This window comes from Dermacentor silvarum, chromosome 2 (assembly GCF_013339745.2).
Source record: "Dermacentor silvarum isolate Dsil-2018 chromosome 2, BIME_Dsil_1.4, whole genome shotgun sequence".
In the NCBI taxonomy this organism is placed as follows: domain Eukaryota; kingdom Metazoa; phylum Arthropoda; class Arachnida; order Ixodida; family Ixodidae; genus Dermacentor; species Dermacentor silvarum.
In genome coordinates this window covers 24,853,394-24,876,305 of record NC_051155.1, presented here as the reverse complement: position 1 = coordinate 24,876,305, position 22,912 = coordinate 24,853,394, and the positions used below count along the sequence as shown (strand labels likewise).

Below are 22,912 nucleotides of genomic sequence, written 5' to 3'. Positions count from 1 at the left end.
CAAAGTAAAGTGCACTTCGAGCGAGTGCACTTGAGCGCGCTGAGTGTCACTTTGGCGGTGCGCTGCTACACAAGAAAGAAGAGTGTTCTTTCAAATTGATGGTCATGGCAACCGGGAATCAGACGGGAAAGCATATATTTATTAATATAAAAATGTGTGCACAACAACAGTTTATTATTCTTAGAAACAACATTTACAATCCACCTTTATAAGCGCCGGCAACGACGGCAACTTGACTAGCAACAGTCAATACTACTCGATCCGCCAAACAACTGCGCAGTCATTATCCGGCGTGGTCGTGAACAGCCCGAGAGCGAGAGTTTTTTTGCTGTTCTTGGCGTTTTTTTTTTTTTGCGGTGTGGCACATTTTATTATCTTGTAACGTTAGCAATTTAAAACAATGTTATTAAGAATTACTCCTGACCCTTCTTTCAATATCACTTTATGTATCTTCTAAGCATTGCTAACGAGGCTACACACTTCGCCGCCGCGAAGTGAGTTCGCCGAACACACTCGCCGGCGAGTGCACGGCCAACCGAAACGAGGAGGCGGACGTCGTCGCGCGTGAGCTCGCGTACCGTGCGGCGCCCCCCCGCCCCTCGGAAGCGGACGAGGCTGACTTCCTGGACCCGGACCCGCTACTGGACTACGGAGGAATCCTCGCTTGGTACCGAGAGGGCCGCCGAGCGTTGCCTGGGCCTCACCCGAGACTAGGGCGACGTGAGGGGGTCCTCTTACGACAGCTACAGACTGGAACAGTACTCACGCCGGCCCTAGCCCGGCACGTGTGTCCCGGACTGTTTGAAAGTGCTACGTGCAGTGTGTGTGCGCGAGAACTGGCAACCTTAGCCCACGTGCTGTGGGGGTGTGACGCGTGTGCGGGGGGAACCGTGCGGGACTCTCTGCCACCGGACATGGAACACTACATCAGTTCGCCTGACCATCAGGCGCAACTCCAAGCCATCCAGCGGCTCGACGCGGCCCTGGCCCGGCAAAAGCGAACGGAGGCAACTCCTAGTAGCTAGTGCCTCTGCAGTGAGTGTCACTAAGCGTTCCCGTGTGGCAGCCTGCGAATGACACTAGCCGCGAAGTGCACTCGCTCAAAGTGCACTCTACTTTGCCCGTGTGGCACGGGTATAACAGCGAGCGCGCGCCGGCGCCAGTGCATCTACCACGGCTACGACGTCACTCCTCTGGAATGCGTAGACCGGCGGCGGTGATCCGCGCGCGGCGGCGGCGGAGTGCGCGAGAGGTGCCGGCTCCGGTGGCTCCGGTGCGCAAGCCGTGTGACATCACTGATCCTTGCGCATGCGCAGCACGGCTCTTGATGTGCCGCGCGAAACGGGCTTGGCTAGGCCAGTGTAGCTAACGCTACAAAATAAGAGTAGTAGTAGTAGTAGTGATTTTATTGAAGAAGAAAGTGACGCTTATTTCTGCTGCCCAATAGGGAGCACGGCGCAGCAAATCCTCCGTTGACGCTCCTCACGAACACGAACCTAATTGAAGTAGATGGTGTCCCGTTGACGGCATTGATTGATACTGGAGCCCAAGTGTCCATAATGAGCGCTAACCTATGTCGTCGCCTCAAAAAAGTTCTTACGCCTGCCGTCACTCGAGCCGTACGCGTCGCCAATGGCGCCACTGTTGCCGTCTGTGGTATGTGCACTGCTCGCTAGGAATTGCTGGCCGCCAAGTTCCCGTCCTGTTCTCCGTGCTGACCAGTTGCCCTCATGACCTAATCTACGGGCTCGACTTTCTGACGACGCGTTCTGCCCTCATCGACTGTTCCACCGGTACGCTGTGCCTCGAGCTTTCTCTTGTTTACGACGTTCGCCCCGAACAACCGCACACCCTATGCACTACAGCGTTTGTTCGGTTACCTCCAAAAGCCCTAACCTTCGTCGAATTGGCCTCAACGGCAACCGTGCCTGATGGCGACTATGTCGTCGCCCCTATTCGTGATGTCCTCCTGGCGCGCGACATCTCTGTACCACACTCCGTCGTTACCCTTGCCGCTAATCGGATGTGTCTCCCCGTTGTCAATTTTGGCTTGACGAAGCAAGTGTTACCTGAAGGCATAGCGGTGGCCACGCTCCGATCAGTGACAGACGACCACGTCACTGCTTTTGCAGCCGACGCGTCTCCAGATCCTCCTGATAACCCGCAGGATGCCTTGAACCTCGACGGCCCATTACGTCCCATGGTCGCTCCGGACCTCGCCCCTGGCCAAGCAGCCGCCCTATATCGCCTTTTGCTTTCCTATCGCGACATATTTGACACAGACAATCGCCCGCTTGGTCAGACGTCCCTTGTTAAGCATCGGATAAACACTGGTGATGCTGTTCCCATTCATCGCCGACCGTATCGCGTGTCCACGGCAGAGCGGCAAGTTATTCAGCAGGAAGTCAACAAGATGCTCGCCAAAGGCATTGTTGAGCCCTCGTCGAGCCCTTGGGCGTCGCCGGTGGTGCTCGTCAAAAAGAAAGATGGCACGTGGCGTTTCTGTGTTGATTACCGCCACCTAAACCGAATCACTAAAAAGGACGTTTACCCGTTACCACGAATTGACGACGCTCTTGATTGTCTTCACGGTGCCAAATACTTTTCGTCCATTGACCTTCGATCTGGTTATTGGCAGATTTCCGTCGATGACCAAGACAAAGAAAAGACCGCTTTCGTCACTCCTGATGGCCTCTACCAATTTAAGGTTATGCCGTTTGGTTTATGCAATGCCCCCGCCACGTTCGAACGGATGATGGACTCTCTCCTTCAAGGTTTCAAATGGTCAACTTGCCTTTGTTACCTCGACGACGTCCTTGTGGTTTCTCCTACGTTTGAGACGCACCTTGAGCGCGTCGCAGCTATCCTTGACGTCTTCCGCAAGGCTGGGCTCTAATTAAACTCATCGAAGTGCCACTTCGGGCGCCGACAGATTACAGTGCTCGGCCATCTCGTCGATGCTTCCGGAGTACAACCCGACCCGGAGAAGGTTCGAGCAGTAACAGCTTTTCCTGTACCTCAGTCTGTCAAAGACGTCCGGAGTTTTGTGGGGCTCTGCTCTTATTTCAGACGGTTTGTGAAAGATTTCGCAGCAATCGCTCGACCACTCACTGAACTTCTGAAGAAAGACGTGCCTTTTACGTGGGGTTCCCCTCAGGCTGCCGCATTTTCACGCCTTAACACGATTCTGACCAATCCACCGATCTTGGCCCACTTTGACCCGTCCGCACCTACAGAGGTCCGAACCGATGCCAGTGGTTATGGGGTCGGCGCAGTCTTAGCGCAACGACAACACGGACACGACCGCGTTATAGCCTACGCTAGCCGGCTCCTGACAACTGCAGAGCGCAACTATTCGATTACCGAGCGCGAATGTCTTGCCCTCGTCTGGGCTGTGTCAAAGTTCCGCCCATATTTATATGGCAAGCCCTTCTCAGTAATCACAGACCATCATGCGCTGTGTTGGCTTTCGTCGCTCAAGGATCCTACTGGTAGGCTCGGTCATTGGGCTCTCCGACTACAAGAATATCCCTACACAGTGACGTACAAGTCGGGAAGCCAACACCAGGACGCAGATTGCCTCTCTCGCTACCCAGTCCAAGACCCGACCTCTACGTCTGATACTGACACCGACGCCTGCGTTCTCTCTGTTTTTCCACTGGTCCATGTCGCCGACGAGCAGCGCCGTGACCCGTCCTTGCGTGTCATCATTGACCGCCTGGAATCGTCACTTGCCGACAGCTCCCTTCGCTTATTCACACTTCAAGATGGCGTACTCTACCGCCACAACGTTCACCCCGATGGCCCAGCATTACTCCTTGTGATCCCTAAACACCTTCGCTCGGCTGTTCTCCACGAACTTCTGGACCTCCCCACTGCCGGTCACCTCGGTGTGTCACGTACCTACGACCGGATCCGCCGACGCTTCTTTTGGCCAGGGCTTGCTCGCTCCGTTCGAAGATACGTAGCTGCGTGTGAGAAATGCCAGCGACGCAAGACACCGTCGACGCTCCCTGCTGGGTACCTTCAACCAATTGAAATTCCCGCGGAACCATTCTTTCGGGTTGGTTTAGATTTACTTGGTCCTTTTCCTCTTTCTACCTCTGGGAACAGGTGGATCGCTGTGGCCACAGATTACGCCACGCGCTACGCCATCACCCGAGCGCTCCCTACAAGCTGCGCCACAGATGTTGCCGATTTTCTTCTACGCGACGTGATTTTATTACATGGAGCTCCGCGACAACTTCTCACAGACCGTGGCCGGACATTCCTGTCAAAAGTTATCGCGGACATCCTGCAGTCCTGTGCCACGAGGCACAAGCTATCCACGTCATACCATCCGCAAACGAATGGCCTCACGGAGCGTCTTAATCGCACTCTCACAGACATGCTCGCGAAGTATGTGTCTTCCGACCACACTGACTGGGACCTCGCTCTACCGTTTGTCACCTTTGCGTATAATTCCTCGCGCCACGACACAGCCGGTTATTCGCCATTTTTCCTTCTGTTCGGCCGAGAACCAGCACTGCCCCTCGACACAAGCATCCCTGTTCACGCAGCACCCACCAGTGAATATGCACTTGACGCCGTCACCCGCGCTGCCCACGCAAGGGAAATTGTCCGTGGCTGCCTTCTGCACTCCCAAGAGAGTCAACGGCGTTTGTACGACCAGCGACACCGCGACGTGCACTTCCCGCCTGGTTCTTTGGTTCTTCTATGGTCTCCGTCGCGTCAGGTCGGCCTGTCAGAAAAACTGCTGTCTCGTTACACAGGCCCCTACCGAGTGATTCGTGCCGTGACTCCCGTCACCTACGAGATCGCCCCTGACGCCCCATCTGCTTCCCAGTCCAGTGATATCGTGCACGTTGCACGACTGAAGCAGTATCACCCTCCCAGCAGTGGCGCACCGACGGGGGGGGGGGGGGGGGATTCGGGGGTTGTAACCCCCCCTGAGGCCGACTTAACCCCCCCCCCCCCTTTTGTTTAACCCCTTTTCTTTCCTTACGCATTTGAGTGCTGCAACTAAGATGTAAGACGCGAAATCGTCTGCACACTCGCAAAAAGCGCATTTTTTTTACAATTTCCCGTGAATAAATCGAAATTAGTGCTGTTTAGATGGTACTGGCAAACTGTCAACCCCCCCCCCCCCCGGCAGATATACTGGGTGCGCTACTGCCTCCCAGTGATGACATTTAGACGCTCCGGGACGTCGCTTCTGCCGCCGGGGGATTATGCTACACGCGTGTGGTATTTGGTTGTTTGAACGAGGCGCGCGGGCGCCTAGACGAAGAAGACGAACTGCTCTGGGCTCTCGAGCTATCGGCTGATCTGGCCAGCGCTGCAGCTTTCTTTTGTAAATATACTTCTAAATAGTCTCCTGTACTTAATTCTTCGTTCGCGTAACAATATTATTACTGTAAATAACTAAAAATAATAACTTAGTACTATCTGTCATAAAGTAAAAGCACTGATTTCGCACTCTGCAGCGATTCGCTGGAACTTAAGAGCTTCCGGGCCCAACAAAAAGTGTTCTGTGCAAGCATGATATCGCTGATGTTGATGTCAAGGGCCGACCGTAATGGCGGCACGGACATTTTGTTACACCGGGTTGTGCAAAAAAAAAAGGGATTGCCGTAGTCGAATGTGAAAATGTAAACGCAAATAAAACTACAAATAATAATGGCTATATTTGGCTACGACATTTTTTTTTGCAATTTTTTTGTGTTTGGCTACATTTGGGCTACTTCTCTAGCTTTTGGCTACGCCGCCTCGTCGGACCTGGCAACACTGGCTTAGCCCCGATCACTCGGCGAGCGAGTTGAGGAGGAAATGCATGGCTAGGGAGGAGGGTAACTTGTAATCGTCCGTAGCTCTCTATGAGACGCTTCACTTAAATTGTGACGCGAATGTTTTACTGTAGCTGCACGCGTCTACAAAATTTGTCCGAACCATTTCAGGGATCCTTTAAAAGACAACAGGTGAACGTACAGTTTACGTCCTGTTCATTTGTGCAAATTAGAGTAGTCATCAAAATGTCGCCCATGTCATCCACTTCTGTGCATTTTCTGAGCGTGTATCATTAGCACGTCATTAAAACGAGACCAATGATCTGTTGTGTTGTAATAGAACTCCATTTTTTTTTGTCCTGGCGCATGATGGCATAATCGCCAGTATCGCGCTTGCACTCAAAAGAAAAAAAAACGAAAACAAATAAAAAAACGAAAGGTACGTGTGGCAGTTTTGTGGGTCTTTAGTATGATTTTTGTATTGTACTTCAAGAAATGATTTCTACATTCATTTTGCATGGCGTTACAGCTCACTCATATTGTAGTGAACGTACGTATGTGAATAAATGAATAAAGTTGAAAGATAATGTACAATAATTTTATGTTCTTATTTTGACGAAAGTTGATTTTAAAGTACCACAAAAACAGACAAGCTTCTGTAATGACGATGAAGCTACATATTTTTCTTTCTGAAACAAGTACGTCGCATTCTACCTGTTACGGTATCAAAGCATTTTATCCCCAATATCAGAAAATAAAGTTTCATTAATTACAACTAAAAATTCACGCTTCTAATATATGTAAAAATATTCTCTAAACATAGGGAAACCCCAATAACACGGTTATTCATTTATGCGTGAATCGTTTTCTTTTTTTTCAGAACCAGATACTATAGAATATGCGACGTAACACAGGTTACACGTTTAAGTGAACCGGTGAGCCGTTCAAATGAACCTGTTCATTTCAGTGAGCTGAGCCGTTCCGAGCCGCTCACTGAAGTGAGCCGTTTTGCCCATCTCTAATATATAGACAGCTCGGTTAACCTAACACTTCTATTAACCAAATAAAAATAAACAAAAATTGAACTTCTTCTTTGGTATGCTGCTCCTGCTACGCTGAGATCCACTCGGCCAGCAGTGCCGCAATGCTCAGCGTTGCATGTGGCGGGCGGCGCGAAACTGGGAAGGTGGGAAGACTGCGAGATTTCGAAACTACGTATACACATCTCCGAAAGCCGCACATGTATCAACGATCCGCCGTCTTTTTTTTTTTTTTTTTGCATGTGTGTACGTGAAAGTGCAAGCGTGGCCCTCTGTGATGTCAAAAATAGTTTTTCCGGGGTTCAGGCCTATTAAAGGTATAGACGAGTACTTTCATGGTGCAGCGTTAACCAGCGGAGACAAGCTCTACACTGCTTCGCATGTTACCTCTGTGAAAGAGGACGGCGTGGATGTTCACGCGAAGTGCCGTTCGCAGCAGAGAAAGCAACTATACGAAATCATCCTTCACGTGGGTAAAGCCTACTGTTACACTAAAATTTAAGTCACTAAGCTGGCACCCTGAAAACATTGTAGTTGACCTATTTTTAATCGACGCCTCACTGTTGGCAATGCATGCCTTTTCGCTCCGGCGCGTTGTACGCCGCGGCCTATCATTTGATGGCATAGCGTTACTTTAGATTGTCAGGCTGCTCGATCTGGACCGCGTGCAGCTACACGCTCACTCTTAGGCTATTGTCAGCACAGTCATGTCGAGTGGGCTAAACTAACTCGATTCGGATTGTTGGACCATGTGGCAGTGACTATGCTTGATAGAAATTGAGAAATGTAATCCGGATCGGGCGCGATCTTGATTGACATTGACTGCATGTGTGCCATCTGCTGCGCCGAAAAACGATTTATTAACGAGGCGATCTTAATTTACATGATGCGAATGTTCGTTTTTAGCATGTACAATGATCGAGGCTCATTAGGCCTCTTTCACAAGATACGATTTCGCTTGCGAATTCCTTTGCTTGCATACGGGGTTTTCTTTTGCAATGCTATATCGCAGATGTAAATCAGAAGAAAAATCGCACCATGTGAAACCGCGCCTCTCAAGCGTCAGCGGCCGAAACGAGGATCGTCTATGAATTAGCGCTCATCAGCACAAAATAGGCTTCCTTGGCATAAAATATTGCTCATTGCACATGCCAGTGCAATGCTGATCATACCGCATGCGAAGGCAAGCAATCGTCAAATCAGCGCAGTCGTGACAAATTTGTTTTAAATGTTCAGCAGCTGGCCATGGCCGCTGGCGTCGCACGAGTTCTGAAAGGCGCATGTGTAGCCCGACTTACAAAACAATCCCTTCTCACAAATATGAAAGAAGCTGACTTATTTTACTCTACTCACAGCTGCGATCCATTTCTTTCGCCGTTCGATTTTGTAAGACTTGCCAGGAAACCTGTACAATGTTATTCCAGGCTGGCCTTCGTGGTTGTGACAGTGCTTATATGCCGCAGTATCGCCGGTTCCACTTGCCTTTTTTTTTTTTCGCCTCCGTCAATTTCGACGCTTGCCGATAAAGCGCATGCCAGTGCACCATCGCAAGATCTATAAAAAAAATAAATAAGGGAGGCTGGTGAACAAAGCAAAACGGCTTCAACCGGGGCTGAGATGAAGTGTAGCGCGCGGGAAAGAATACGCATCGAGCCGGCCGAGCTGCGGCGCCACCTTCCCAATACTGCCGCGTCTCTGCTCTGCGGCAGTATTGGGAAGTCATACTTTGCCCCCCCCCCTTTTAACAGTGGGGGGGGAGCAAGTGCCCCCCCCCCTCCCCCAGTAAATACGCCTATCATAACGTAACTACTGAAACGCGAAAGCGCGGGTGGCACGGAGTCGAGCGAAAAAAAAAAAAAACTTTCGATCGCCCGCCTCCGTTGCCAGAGTTTTTCTTGTTTCTTCTAAAAATGAAATATAACTGGACCAGTAGGATTTTCTTTCGTCTTATAATGTAATACAATGATGTCTTTATAACGAGTGGTTGAGATACTAGCGGCCGAATTTAATAAATTAGGGATGCCTTCATCATCCAGCGTTCTAATGTCCCGGGGAAGTTTCTATCGTGTCCTGCATTTACCTCAATATCTCGGTTACTAAGGCTCTGTTAGCGATAATATTGAGCTTTCGAGATTCTGGAGCACTAATCTAGCTTGATTAATAATTGTCTTTAGTGTCGGTTTAAGGGCCATCCCGTGTTTGTTCTCCCACAAGGAGCTTCGTGTTACTTTCCGTGCAGCTAATAAAATAAAAAGTCTTGTTTAAAACAGCCAACAAAATTAAACATGAATTTATTGGATAGAAACAGCACATCTCACACAGCATAAATTACAACATTACTTGAACATTCCATGTTACAAGTGTTTATTACTACTATGTGTGTGACAAGAGCACTATTCATATTTTTGCACACTATCAGTGAACAAGTACTCGCAAAGCAGGTCCATATTGCACAAATAGAAAGAGCACTCAAAGTTACAGTGAATGTATTTAACATGATAAAGTGACCAAGTGGTACTGATTGATACCACATGCTGATAACGATTAGTATGCTGAGCAAGACATGCAAACTGAATGAGCAGAAAGGATGTGCTGAAAATTATAAACAGCAATTCTATTTCAATATTTATACTAGAATGTTAAAATATAAAAAGCACATTATGATTCAAAGTGAACAGTGGCAGTGATATTTTCTTCCTGATGTCATTATCTCCCTCTATGCTACATGACTGTGCTAAAGTAACAACCAGTTTTAATTAAAATGCTACAGCGTGCATGCACTGCAGCATAGCAATGATGGTGACATGGCGTTTAATCCCACTTTGTTGGTACAAAACATCGAATAAGCAACATTTCATGAAAAATGGAGAAATGTGTTCACATTCATGACTACCTAACATGAGCACTGGCTTTCTCCAATCCAACAGAAGCAACACAGCAAACACATTGAGTGCTCACACTTGGTGCATACTCTTGCAAGTCTTAGTAGATAATAATGTTTCGCAAAGAAAATCTTACAAATCAACTACAGAAATGCTTTTTCTTAACTAAAAAAAACGCAAAACAAAAAAACAAGGGTACTTTTTTACATTGGAACATTGAAACTCACTTAACTGGAATTCACTGATCCCTTGAACTTATACTCGTGTCCCATGAAAGTCTTATGCATTAGTACAGAGGAAGCCTTGGTATTGGAGGTACCGATGAATGAACGCGACGGTCACTCCCAGCAGGTTTACTTTGGTGTCACGTGCCAATTATCGTCGAAAGCAAATGATGTGCTGTGGAGTGCCACCTAACGAGATCCCACCCCATTGCATGTTAAAACGACCATTGCGGAAAAACCTGCACCAGTGTTTCTGAATTTTACCAAACACACGGATTGCCGTTCAGATCATTGTCAAATGACATCATGTTGGTTTTTTAAACCAATCAGGAAAGGCTGAGATGACAAAATTTCAAATTTGACAATATCCAATGCAGCACCCTCATCAGCCCTGTTCGCAGACGTCCTTTTCATATGCATGCTGTTGGTGGGGTTTTCAGACGACGGCGGAGGACAACACTTCTGAGCATGTGCACACACAGTCGCTAACCAATCTGCCTGAATTGCCAAATATCGAAAGAATCGAGTGGTCCAAAGAGATGTAATTTTAGCATATTTTACATTGCAAACAGCCAGAAACTACATCAAGTAGCCACGCGGCATTTGAATATGTGCGGCATGCAGTAGAAATGCCTGCTGTTGCCACCTGTTGGAAACTTGTTGGATGCCATTATTGGTGCAACCAATCATAACAACATCTGGAATGAACATTCACTTTTGCGCGAAAGTGTGGGGACTTCTGCTGAAATCTTTGTGGCTGAAGCGTTTTGCGTTTCTCAATGCACATCAATCGTCATGATTAGACTGAGTATTGCCGGCGAGGTTGGCAGCCTATAAATTCAGGGGACGGCTTATGACAGCATGCAACCTTCTTTCTTTGCACTCTCTGGCAGCAGACCGCTGCACACGCAACATCCACTTCTGCAACCTGCCGTCCGACTGGACTAAAATTGTGATACAGTCACAGCAGGCACGTTGACCACAGATCGTATAGCTGTACAACGTCGTCGAAAAATTCTTTTTAAGATAATGTTATTATCCACACTTAGCACAGCGCCCTTGGGCATTGATTAAACCAAAATAATCGCTTCACAAAATAATCACTTCTCACCAAACGGCTCTCTGAAGGCCAAGAAATGCCCTCCTTAGGAAATGCAACTAGCTACGTGCTTTTACAAAAATATTAAAGAGGCAGTACTTTGCTAGTTCGTAATATGAAACTGTCCCAACGGAGCACAGGGCAGTGTTGTGAAAATGTCCGATTATTCGAGCGAGCCTAAAATCTGATTCGGTTAGAGAAAGTCATGCACAGGCACTGCTGACGTTGAGTGTTATATGGCCTGCATAACGTGAATGGGTGCAGGATCTTCCATTACTTTGCATCGTGCACTGACCGTGGCCTCGAATAACCCACACCACTTTATCAAACAGATTCACGGCTGCTTGTGGAGTCTGAATTAACGAGGTTCCATGGAAAAGCTGCTAATGATGTTGCACATACAATTTTACTCAAACTTAACGTCCGGATCACTTATTTCGAACAGGCAGTGTATGGGTTCGTCGACCAAATGCTGGTTAAAGAAATTTTGATTAAATGTACTACCATATCTATACTGAGAGTCAAGCCTGCTTTCAAGCCACAGAAAGCTACCAAATGGGCACAGAAGCAGCACCTTTTACAACATCAGCCAACCAGAACAAAAACACCCTCAAATAAAAAGCAGCACAGCAAATGCAGTTTCCTGTCACAGGCCACAGCATTCCGAGAGCTGACATCCCATAAGGCAAACACATGGTGATCAAGTCACAAATGGAATGGCAATGACGGTGGTCTCAGTTGCCACTTGGTGCACGAATGTTCTGAGGCCTCACTGTTGACAGCCACCAACAGAACGTGGCTGCAACGACATTTCAGCTTGGCACAGCATGAAGGCAGGCAAGTGGCTGTGTTCGCTGGCTGTCCATCTGCTAGATGGACGCACAAGTGGCGGTGCGCCGACTATGATGATGGAGCGGGCGGCGCTTCGGCAGAAGGTGGTGCAATACCGCTGCCTCCACCTGGCGCGGTAGCGGTGGTGTTCTCGAGGTCTAGTGCTTGCTCCAGGCGCCGCGACTCGGAGCGCAGCCGATCGGGCCGTTGAGCAACCGCATGCAGCGATCGCTCGAGTTCAGCGCTGAGGCCATCACCCCGGCCCTGCGCAGACAAGGGCCAGGAAGAGAGGCTGCTTCAGTGCTGCGGATGAATGACACTGAACCCTGTTTGTGAGAACATTCCTCCACTCGGCACGACACCCCGACTCGAATGCAGTGGTATGAAGATGTGTGTACCAAGTGATTCCTCCTTGTCTTTCTACTTTAACTGCAACATCCGCTACTACCTTGACTAGGTCACACGAGTGCATGGGAAGCTTGCGCAATTCGGTATAACTGAACAATGAAATTGAATGGGAGTGTATATCCCCTACGTGGGAGGCCTTCAAGTTTGCAACGCTCATACGGATCGGAAATGCACCTCAGCTAAGTGTGGAATATGACAGGCATCTAAAGGATAGTGTGCAAAACTACGGTTCCTCATTTGACCTGACCAATCGCTAGGTTAACTTAGTCTGCAGGCTGCGGCAGAAAGCGAGCGCACTTGCTTGTCCTTAGTTGAACCGTCGTCGTCGTCAGCAGCAGCAGCCTGGTATCCCATCGTAGCCAGGCTGCACGACAGGTGCGTCGCCCGTGAGTGCCCGCACCAGGGCGACCACAAGCAGGACGAGAACCAGCACCGTCTCCATCGTGCACAGGCCAAGCACCGCTCGGAAGGCCTACGCGCCCATTATGGTTAACTGTACTTAGGATATATATACTTTAGGCAAATGCAATTGCTACAAGAAAACTAAAATTGTAAGATTTGCGATATTACTTGCTTTCATTTAACTGACGGCTACTTATAATTACCACAATTTGGCTAACTATTCCTGTACCACTGTTTCAATTACGTAAAGACTTCGCACATTGTGCATAAGCACACGCAGGAGGCAATAGGAGCCTGACTGAGAGCATAGTGCTTCAAGACAGACTTCATGGGCCGTTTAGCGAAACACATCTCTGTGCCTTTTGTCGTTGTATAGCATGAAACCCACGTAGATCACATTGATCAATTAGAGGGAAGCTTCACACCCTAATCTTGAAGCGAAGTAAGAAATTAAAAAGAAATCCAGAGAAGATGACAGCGTCAAAATCTGGACATGAAGTGAAAGCTAATCACGAGATTTTTTTTTTTTTAGGAAAAAAGCCAAGAAATATGGCCTTGCTCTTTTGCTACCACAGCAGCACCTAGCAGGAGTTGTTGCTTTGCTACCACAATGTGCTAGAGTTTACTAGAGTAATTGATTTTTCTTCACTACCAAAACAAACAACACATATACAGTACAGCATTCGCAGGCTTGTGATGATGGATGTGGATGCTTTCAATGGCGAATTCATGAACTAGGCAAAGCCCGACTCACGGCTCCGTTGCGCTCATAACATAGAAAATGAAGGCCACTGTACGTTATCACGAGATACCTTCAAGGCTTATTCTTGAAATATTATACATAAAATGCTTGCCGATATGGTTTTATCCGCCTTACTGTGAGTTAGCAGTCTGCTCAGATTTCTTGATTTGATGAAGTGCAGAAACCTTGGTTTAAAGGAATTATCGACTTGACTAATTCTTTGTTTGAAAATTTACTTCGTTGAATTGAAAAGCACTTGGATATTATGTGCCATAAGCCAAACAGAATAACCTGTTTCGAAACCTTCAGACACTTCTTTGTTTCACGGAGAAAGGTATTGCATAGTACTTCATTTGGCCACCTGCACCAAATAAAACACTTGATGTAGTAAATTTCTTCTGAATCTTGCCAAACAACAAGCACTGGGGATCACAGCCTACTGTAGCATTTGTCTACTGCCTGCAACTCCTTCTAAATACTTTTCTCTTGAAGATAAGACAGAATTAAGGCTTGCCTCTGGGATGAGTATTCATGTCATGCGGTCGAAACTGGCACTAAGTTCTTCAAAGTATCACTCGGACAATGAAGACATTTCGAACCATCCAAAACACCGAAAGCCCAATGTTTTGAGTGGTAAACAAGAATAAGTCTGCGCAAGCACGCAGCCATCTGTTAGCACGTTTGTGCCCCAGTGTGAAACATTCTCCCTTTCTTTCTGCGTGTGGAAGAGTGAGCAACGTTCGATGCAGGAAGAAGCCAGCACCACATTGGCTTCACACAGTGGCTTGATACAGCGAAAAACCAGATAAACCTTCATAAAGCGAACACATATCTAACAAATTATTGAATATTATGCAGTAAATATAAAACTTGGTTGATTATGCTGTTTCAATGGAGTATTCCACTGCTATAACAAAAATCGAAAATGCGGGCTTTGACACAGTATCAGTTAGATTGAAGCAAAAATGGCAATACAGTCGCAGACCAATTTTTCAGATGCTCAAATGTTCAGACCTGCACACAAACGTTGATTTGCTCGCAGCGCTGCAACCTGACTAGAACTTAAAAAAAAAAAAAACACGAGTAACAGCACAAAGAATGGGATGCACAGTGACTCGTTTATTTCAGACATGTACCAACTGGCACAAGTCCGCACTTTATTGCTGGCTAGAACACCTACATGAGCCACAAAAGGTGTAGTGAGGAAGATGGAGTAAATAGAGCGGCTTCACTAGGGAAAGAAACAGCGCACAAAGACAGGATGTATAGTGTAGATAATGGACACAGTGCTGTGTCCATTCTTTACACTATAAGTCCCGTATTCCTTGCGTTGTTAGATTCCCTTCAATATGCACCAACCAGCCCAGTTCAGCACACTCCAGCTTGACCAGTGCCTGTGTTTCTATTGGCGTATCACTTCTCCACGTCGGGGCTGCATCGGTGTTTCTAATCCACACCGAGACAACCGAAATTTTAGATGTGCACGGTGTGTCGCGCAATCTTTCGTTCAAGATGTGCGTGCGTGATGCTGCAAGCATGGTGGCTGTGAACAATGTTGCCGCCACGTTGACTCGGCACCAAATTGCAACTCTGACTGCCGACTGCCACGCAAACGGCACTAGTTAGGCCTGACGGCCTACAGGCACTATGGCTGCAACAAAATATCCTGATGGCTGGTGGTGTGACTGGCAACAAGCCATCGCCTGCAGCTCACCATCGATATCTCCATGCCAGCAGATCTTACTGGTGATTGAATGTGAGATTACATGCAAGGGCTAGACTGACGGCCGTAGTAGAGGAGTTTGGTCCACATGCGGCTTCTTCCATGTTTAAAGAAATGGTCGGGACTGTACTCAACAAGCGCAACTTGTAGATAGAAAAACTTTTACTCCATGTTAAAATGGGACATTCTCGATGTGCTTGTGCGTTTTGGCCTGCAGCTTGGCTTGTTGGACTGCAACCGACAAAGACGGTTGCTTATTAGCGACGGTGGAAAGCATGTGTACGTAGGTAACTGTTGATTGCTCACCAGGTATTTGCATGGAAAATCCTAACAGGCTGTCAAAATATGCACGCAACTGTTTACTGGCCCATTGGAGGCTTGCTTTTCCTTCAAATGATCACAATTTTCGACATACACATTTCAGTTTGATTTTTTGTATGCTTATAACGAATATTGGATATAACGAAGGTTAGTTCGTGCCAGTTTAGACTTAAATATAATGAAGTTCAACTCTACATACACACTTAAACGTACTCTGTGTAAACTTCCCAAGATGTTCCTGGTGTAAATGGGCTGTGACCTACATGGCACTTGAGCGGCTGCCATGCATTACAATAGGTGGCTGCTCCATATGGTACTTAGGAATAAACCATCAAAAGTGGTTATAACAAAGAAATTGACCAGGCTAAAACACAACAGAGTAAGAGGCAAACAGGTCACATAGACCCCCACCTACGCCTTTGCATATCTCTCGCTGTAATGTAGCCTGAGAAGTGGCCAAACTTTTCTCTTATACCTCTGTCACAAGCAAAACAAGCACGCAAAAACTCTTTTACATAAGCAGTCTTTTACCAAGTTGAAATACTTTTTTAATGAAGAGGTGTTGAGCAGCAGACACATGGCACCGACTATCTCCTTTTAGTGTTTCCTTCTGGATACGCTACTGAAAGCATGACGCTAGCGTTCGAAACAAAATCGGCCAAAATAAACTGGTGTATCTCGAAATATAAAGTGAAAACTTATTGCATTACACGTTTTTGAAATAAATTTAACAACACCAGATTAAGAAACGTTCATGTAAAGATTTATTGTAGTATTTTAAGAGCGTTTGCAGAACTAGTGAAGTGCAACTGTTTGTCTGGCAACATTGGGATTTTTCTCACATTAGCTTCAGCGTACCAGAAAATGAGCATTACAGGGTTTACTACACCTTCGGCAACACATAAAATTATTTTTTATGATAAGCCTAGATAAAAAAAATTATGCATTTGCTCATTTTTTAAAAATATATCATAATTGCTGGCGCCCACTGGTTTCGACGCTGCTCCTTTTCGGCCGTAAAAGAGTTCACTCCCAGTCGTATGTCTGTGGGTGAAACTCTTTTTTCGGGAGAAGTCTTTTTGCTCAAAAGAATTTCGAGTGCCCATGTGACAGAGGTATTAGATCCTGTGCAACAAAATCTATTGTAGTTTGGGCTACATCACATTTTGAAACAAAAACTTATTGAGCTCTTGCTATGATCACTGCTGATATAAGTTATGCTAGAGGGAGCTGGTACTGGGATGTGAAAATGATGTAACTGCCATATCCCGTACACTGTTTCCCGGCTTGCCAAAACATTTACTCACAGTAAGTGACCTGCATGCAATTTCATAATTTTAAAAAGTCTGCCCACCAGCCCAGAACTCTACATGGTCAGAGGTTGAGTTGTCCTCTTTCTTAATCCTTCCAAACAAGATTCACAGCTGTTAAGCACTCAGTCTAAAGACAATCCTAGTTCCATACAGCCTGAGCCATGTATGAGTCATGTTCCTCGTTGAGGCCACTGCTTTGTATACCCGTGTTCCCAACATTAACCACTGCTAAGAAGCACTGTGTCTGTAGGAAAAGTCTGTGGTGTCTGGGACGATGTGTGTGTCTCTACAGGCCTACAGAAGCTTCCACCCTGCTCTACTATCAGGAATTGCTGCGATAAGACAGGCAACAGAAAGAAGTGAAGATGCTAAAATAGATACCTAGAAGTGACTTAACCAAGTGATACAGCGCAGCGGGCAAATAAATCAATGATATGTAACATTGCAACGATAGCACAATGCAAATTAAATTAATCCCCAACAATGCACATGCCCAAGCAAGTTGGCCCCTGCAATTTGAGTCAGGTTTTATTATCAGAAACAATTACAGTAAAACCTCATTAACACGAAGTTGAAGGGGGAGCCAAAATTACTACGGTATATCCATTATTGCCCTTTACTGCAATATATTTCCAATGGGGTGAAAAACATTAAACATGCACAGAAGAAAACAGCTTTGCAGCCTGTGGACCTGCTACATGGCCACGTGTGAGAAAATTTCAACAAAACAGCAATAGCACAAGGCACACAACATAGCGCGTTGACTATGCAGCTGATCTAGGCTGATGCCACTTGCACGTGGCTCTGCTGTGTGAATGAGAAGGCCAACGAATCTCCCCGCGCCAGCTTGGCTGGGGCGACTTGTGGCCTCCGAGATTGCACCAGTGCCGATGCGATCTCGGAGGCCATGCTGCACCAGCCTGTGCAGCGCACTGCAGTGAGAGAGAGAAGTGGATGCACTGGCCTTTCACTGCCACACACAAGCAGCGAATAACCATCGTCCTTGCACACCTCTTTCTCTGTGGCCTGCACCTAGTAACGCTGGCCTGTGCGGTACCGCAGTGAGAAAGACATGCTCAGAGCTGCACACAGTGACGAGAAACACCAGTGTTGCTTGATGGCGCATTCAACGCGGGACCACAGGAGTTTTTTAATCTTTTGCACCAAATGCATACCAGACGCCACGGAGCCTATATATTTGTCTTGCAAGGCTCAGGTAGTTTTTGGTTTCGGAGACAAACCTAGTTCATTATATCCAGTGGTACAACAATTTTACTTTGTTAAAACAGGCTTTTAAATACATGGTATTGGAATGTAAGGAGAATTTCACTTCGTTATATACATTAGTTCATTATATAGTTAAACTTCAATGTAACGAAGTCGGGTAAATCAGTACTTCGCTTCGTTATACTGAAAATGTTTTATATTGAAATTTTACTTTTATGCAAATAAGTACAGTGGCCAATGGATTTTTCTAACACAGAAGCAGCTGTAAACATTTTTTAATTATCAGGCAATCAGAAAAAAATTAATTCCAATGACAAAAGCAATTCAATTTTGTCGAATTTGAGAGTCGGTGACAAAAGATATGATTTCATGCAGTGTCGATGATATCTTCCCATCGACGCTACGAAGTAATGCTTTCGCGTCCACTCCACCGCCACGGCTGATAGTGTCACCAGACTGCACATAACCGTGGAGCTAGAGCAGCTGGGATCTGGTTCACCACAAGCGTGCTGTCACAAAAAAAAGCTTACCACAGGTGAGAACACCCCTCTGTATTAAGTTTGTGCGATGAAAAAACTACTAGAGCTTTCACAAAAAACGTGAACCGAGTGTGAAAGTTGACAGCGCCTGTTTACGCTTCACCTGGTATGGGAGCGAGAAAAGTTCCCTGCATGAAAGTATAGAGTATGTACGAAGCACTTTGACACATTGGACAATTTGTGCTGTACAATTACGCACAGTGCTACAGGAAAATTCACAGGGTGCTAGGATATGGAATTTGCAGGTGATCATTAAATAACTGCAAAAACAAAGAGACAACTAATATGCCACGCGATACACTCCTCTATGAGCCATGCGAATATTGCACTGTTCAAAAGTGAAGACAACCTTACACTGGACTTGGACATTGCATCAATCATGAGTTTGCGTGGCTTGGTGAAAAACTATAGAGGTTTTAAAGCAGAACGTGGATAGAATGTTGCAGTCGAAAACACCCGTGTACTTTTTGGATGCTCCAGGAATGATGACGTACACATGAAATGCGAAAATCTTTGTGTGTTCGGCGGGCACAAGCGGCGGTCTGTAGTTCTCAATGAAACAGAGCAAGGCTGCAAAGTGCAACAGCATAAAATGTGAAGTTTGGGGAAGCAAATTTTGTGGCAATGACAATGGTTAAGTTGATGAGGTTCCCCCCAAAAGATTAGCAAGCGTGATACCAGGTGAAAAGAAGACCGATAAACATCTGCATACAGCATCCATACAGAGTAAAGATACTGCTGTGCAGCCGTGGCTGATGAGGTGTGTGCGCAAGAAAAAAGTCACAGACCTGCGCAGCACACGCAGCACAGTCACAGCATAAGCTGGTGGAGCGGCTCCAGAGTAGCTCCAATTTGGGTACCACGCACAAAAGGGTCTTTGCGGCAGTCTGTTCGCCTCGTTTTGACGAGAATGATCTGAACTGTCCGCCCAGTGTCGATGGCGAGCTGTGGCTTGTAATGCTCTCTACACAGCAGTCTCCTGAGCCCGATCCAGCCTTACAAATGCAACTTTCATGTCAGGCACACTGCGTTTGCAGGCACCTTAACTAGATGGCACCACCATACTGGTGAAGCTGGGGATCGCATTTTTTTTATTGCACACCTTGTCTGAATCAGATCCTGTCGTCTGCGCCTGCGCACGCTGCATTTACAGGCCCCTTACCTAGATGGCGCCACCATACTGGCGGAGGGTCAGGTAGTCTCCTCCTGTGCGTTTGCCTTATTGACCCTTTTCGCGGCAATCCCGTGGGCGCTGCCATTTTTGATCACGTGGTGACGCGTCCATTGCTTGCCTCAACTGCCTCCGTTGCCTCCTTGTTTACAAAGGATGTGTATGACGCCGGCGCGGCTTAGAAAACCTCTGTTTTCAGAGATATCGTAGACGGTGACTAGGTGGACGACGCGAAGCTTTGATCACAGCATTAGAGAACATACAAAAGCGCTTTCGGAGCTAATTGAGCTATGTCGAAACGGCGCAAGCAGTGTATATGGTGCTTGTTCTAAAAGCGGGGCTAAATATGTATTCCAAGCTATCTAAACATTCCGCTCATGCATACAGTCAGGATTAGTGCATTTTGCTCTTTGTTCTTTATTCAGCAAATATTTTGAAGCAGTGGCTTGTCAGTTTCTGACTCAGTGAAGTTCCTCGGTACGGCCACTATCTGATTATTTCCTGCCTAATCGCTCACGGGTGTGTTCAGTTCTGACAGATTTGTTCTTGCTGCGCATGAAGCTAGAAACGTAGCTGTTTTGTACATTGTAATACCTTGTAGCAAATATATATTACAGCTAGTAACTCGCTTACTCTTGTGGACCGTCACGAAACATTCAGCTTCGATTCGTGCGCCATCGGTGTAGTCCGTCATTTATTGTGCGTATACAGTGCGCATATATTCAAGTGTGCGCCCATTCACTTATTCTTGAGACGTCGGCGATAGAGTGGGTGTAAGTTTTCCTGCTATTTGGGACATCTGTGTATAGATAACGTGCGCGAAACTTACTATGACATGAAGCGGCGCTACTCCTTTTGTCATTGTTTATTGAGTGGTACTCACACTTGCCGACGTTCTGGGGATGAAGCCCTTCCTTTCTTTGAAGGTTAGCGATACAAGGCTGGCGGATGAGCAAATTTCTGTATCCTCGAGGAAAGCCGTACATCACGAAGTGACGGTAACACGTTCGGACAGTTGCAGCAGCGGTTCGCGAACTTGGCCACAGATTCATTCTATTCCTTAACATGCCAGTCACTATTTTTGCAGCCAACTACTGCACACGTCTTCAATCTACATGATTCAATCTAGCATGACTGGAGCACAGTGTGTTAGCGAAAACTCAGTTGCATTTCCGACAGCTGATCGAACAGAAGCAAGGTAGAAGGCGGTAATGGTTTCGTATTCGTGCGCGGTCGCGTGAACTACGGTCGCTGAGGAGAGATATGGCTCGCTGCCGTGAGCGCCATCTTGTTTCTCTAAAACAAACTGCTCCGCAAAAAGGGTCAATAGGGCATGTTTCCGCTGCCCGTAGCAAGCGCTTGCGTGGCTCAGTGGTAGTATCTGGCTCCCACGCAGCTGGCGCGGGTTCGATCCCGGCGGGGATCAAATACTTTTTTCACATTTCCGGCGATACTGGTTACGGCAGCGTACACCGTTGGCGGCAGCATCATCGCAAACCGAAACGGCTATTGGAATGAGGCCATAACAGCTTACGCAGTAAAAATGGAGGACGCTTAAGCTTCGCCTTTAAGAGTGGAAGGCGATAGCGTTATAGGGCCCCGTTCACATCGCATTTTTCTTTATGAGTAGGCTTCACTGTAACACACATCGTGGAAAAGCCAGCTTACAAAGCCCAAGCTTACACCTATCCCCTTAAAGTCGGCTTCACTTTTAAACACAAATGCATTGCTGGGAAGCCATTTTTCTTGCGGCAATATAAGCTGTCATGTATCAAAATATGAAGGCCAGGGCCTTTGTTTATTACTTCAATAATTGTTTGCTGTTGCCCCGAGGCGTACGCATGTTCAAAACGCATTAGGCAGGCTAAGTCCCAGTTTGACCTGCCGAGGACGCGAGCGCCATCTGGATGGTGTTTTAACAAGTAATCTACCCGGGCATGCCGCTGTTGTATGGTTGTGATAGGCGTAGACTATGTTTGAATTGCGCGGCCTAATCTGCGTGATTGTTCTGGTGCGCGATGGACGAGGAAGAGCCAGTGCCTGGCGCTGAAGGGGCAGCCATGTCACCAGCCTGAGCTGCCTGGTCTAAGCTTTCGTCCCGAACGAGCCAAGCAGTCCATCTACCCAGGCCGGTGTTCCTGGGTGAGCTGGGACAGTGGCCCGTGCTGTCCCTGTGCCCGGTCTGAGCCTTCGTGCCTAGCGAGCTGAGCAGTACATCTACCCTAGGCCGGTGTTCCTGGGTGAGCTGGGAGAACAGGTTGGGCTGTTCCTGTGTCTGATCAGGCCTGCTCCACTGCTGTGTGAGCATTTGACGCCGGCGTGTTCCAGTGCAGCCGAGTCTTCTGACAGTCTACCCTGAGGTGGGCAGACGTCCCGACCAGCTATCACGCGAGTGGCTCGCCGAGTGCCGGGCCTCCGCCCCGGCCTCCATCCCCTGCACCACCCGCTGCTGGATTCATCACTGCGACTCCTCGTGCTGTGAGTGTGTGATACTGACACGCTATTAGACTTCATCGGGCAGTGACGCTGTATGTAAGCGACAGACAACTAACAAGTGAATTGTGAGTGTGTTATCGTGTACGTTGTCCTAGTACCGTTCCAGTGTCATTAAAACCTCTGTGTTCATTGTGCCATCTCTGTGTTTGAGGCCTGGGCCCACATCATCATCACATTTTGGCAAGCCTGCCACGATTCTCAAATGCACAGGAGGGACGATGGAGATTGAGAGGTTGTACGTCATAGGGAAAGAGTTAGGAATGACAGGAGTGAAGCTAAAGCACTGGGTTGACGCAGAAATAGTGAGAGAATGGGACCAGCGGGCCCAACATCGTGAAGACGCGAAAGCGCAGGCAGAACAAGAGCGCCTACGATTGGAAGAGGAAGAACAAGCGCTAAGGCTCAAGATCGAGCTCCAGGAAAAGACTGCTAGCGCACAAGGCGCGTTGAGTGACCCAACTACCCAACAGTCGGTTACTAGGGCGGCTCCTGAGGTATTCAGTACTCATAAGTTGATCCCCCCCGTTTAACGAAGACCGAGATGATTTAGACGCCTACTTACAATGTTTTGAGCGAGTGGTAACTAGTCAAGAATGGCCCCGTTCAAAATGGGCACTCTCCCCCAGCCTTTGCCTGACAGGAGAAGCGTTGACGGTCATAGGACGGCTTGATTCGAATGCAGCCCTAGACTAGGACCAGCTGAAGGCT

The 22,912-nt window shown here is 47.4% G+C and overlaps 1 protein-coding gene across 5 annotated transcripts in view; it reads right to left on the bottom strand.

Annotated features, from left to right (window-relative positions):
* Positions 1 to 9,098: 9,098 nt before the first annotated feature.
* Positions 9,099 to 22,912, bottom strand: part of LOC119439931 (rootletin-like) — a 289,750-nt gene continuing 275,936 nt past the window's right edge. For 4 of the 5 annotated variants that reach the window (XM_049661195.1, XM_037704895.2, XM_049661198.1 and 1 more), the window contains one exon: positions 9,099 to 12,126. In XM_049661195.1, the coding sequence (XP_049517152.1) occupies positions 11,932 to 12,126 (195 nt within the window). In that variant the 3' untranslated portion in view covers positions 9,099 to 11,931. Of the gene's footprint in view, positions 12,127 to 12,567; positions 12,743 to 22,912 lie in introns of all 5 variants that reach the window. The other variant, XM_049661197.1, reaches the window with a different exon arrangement.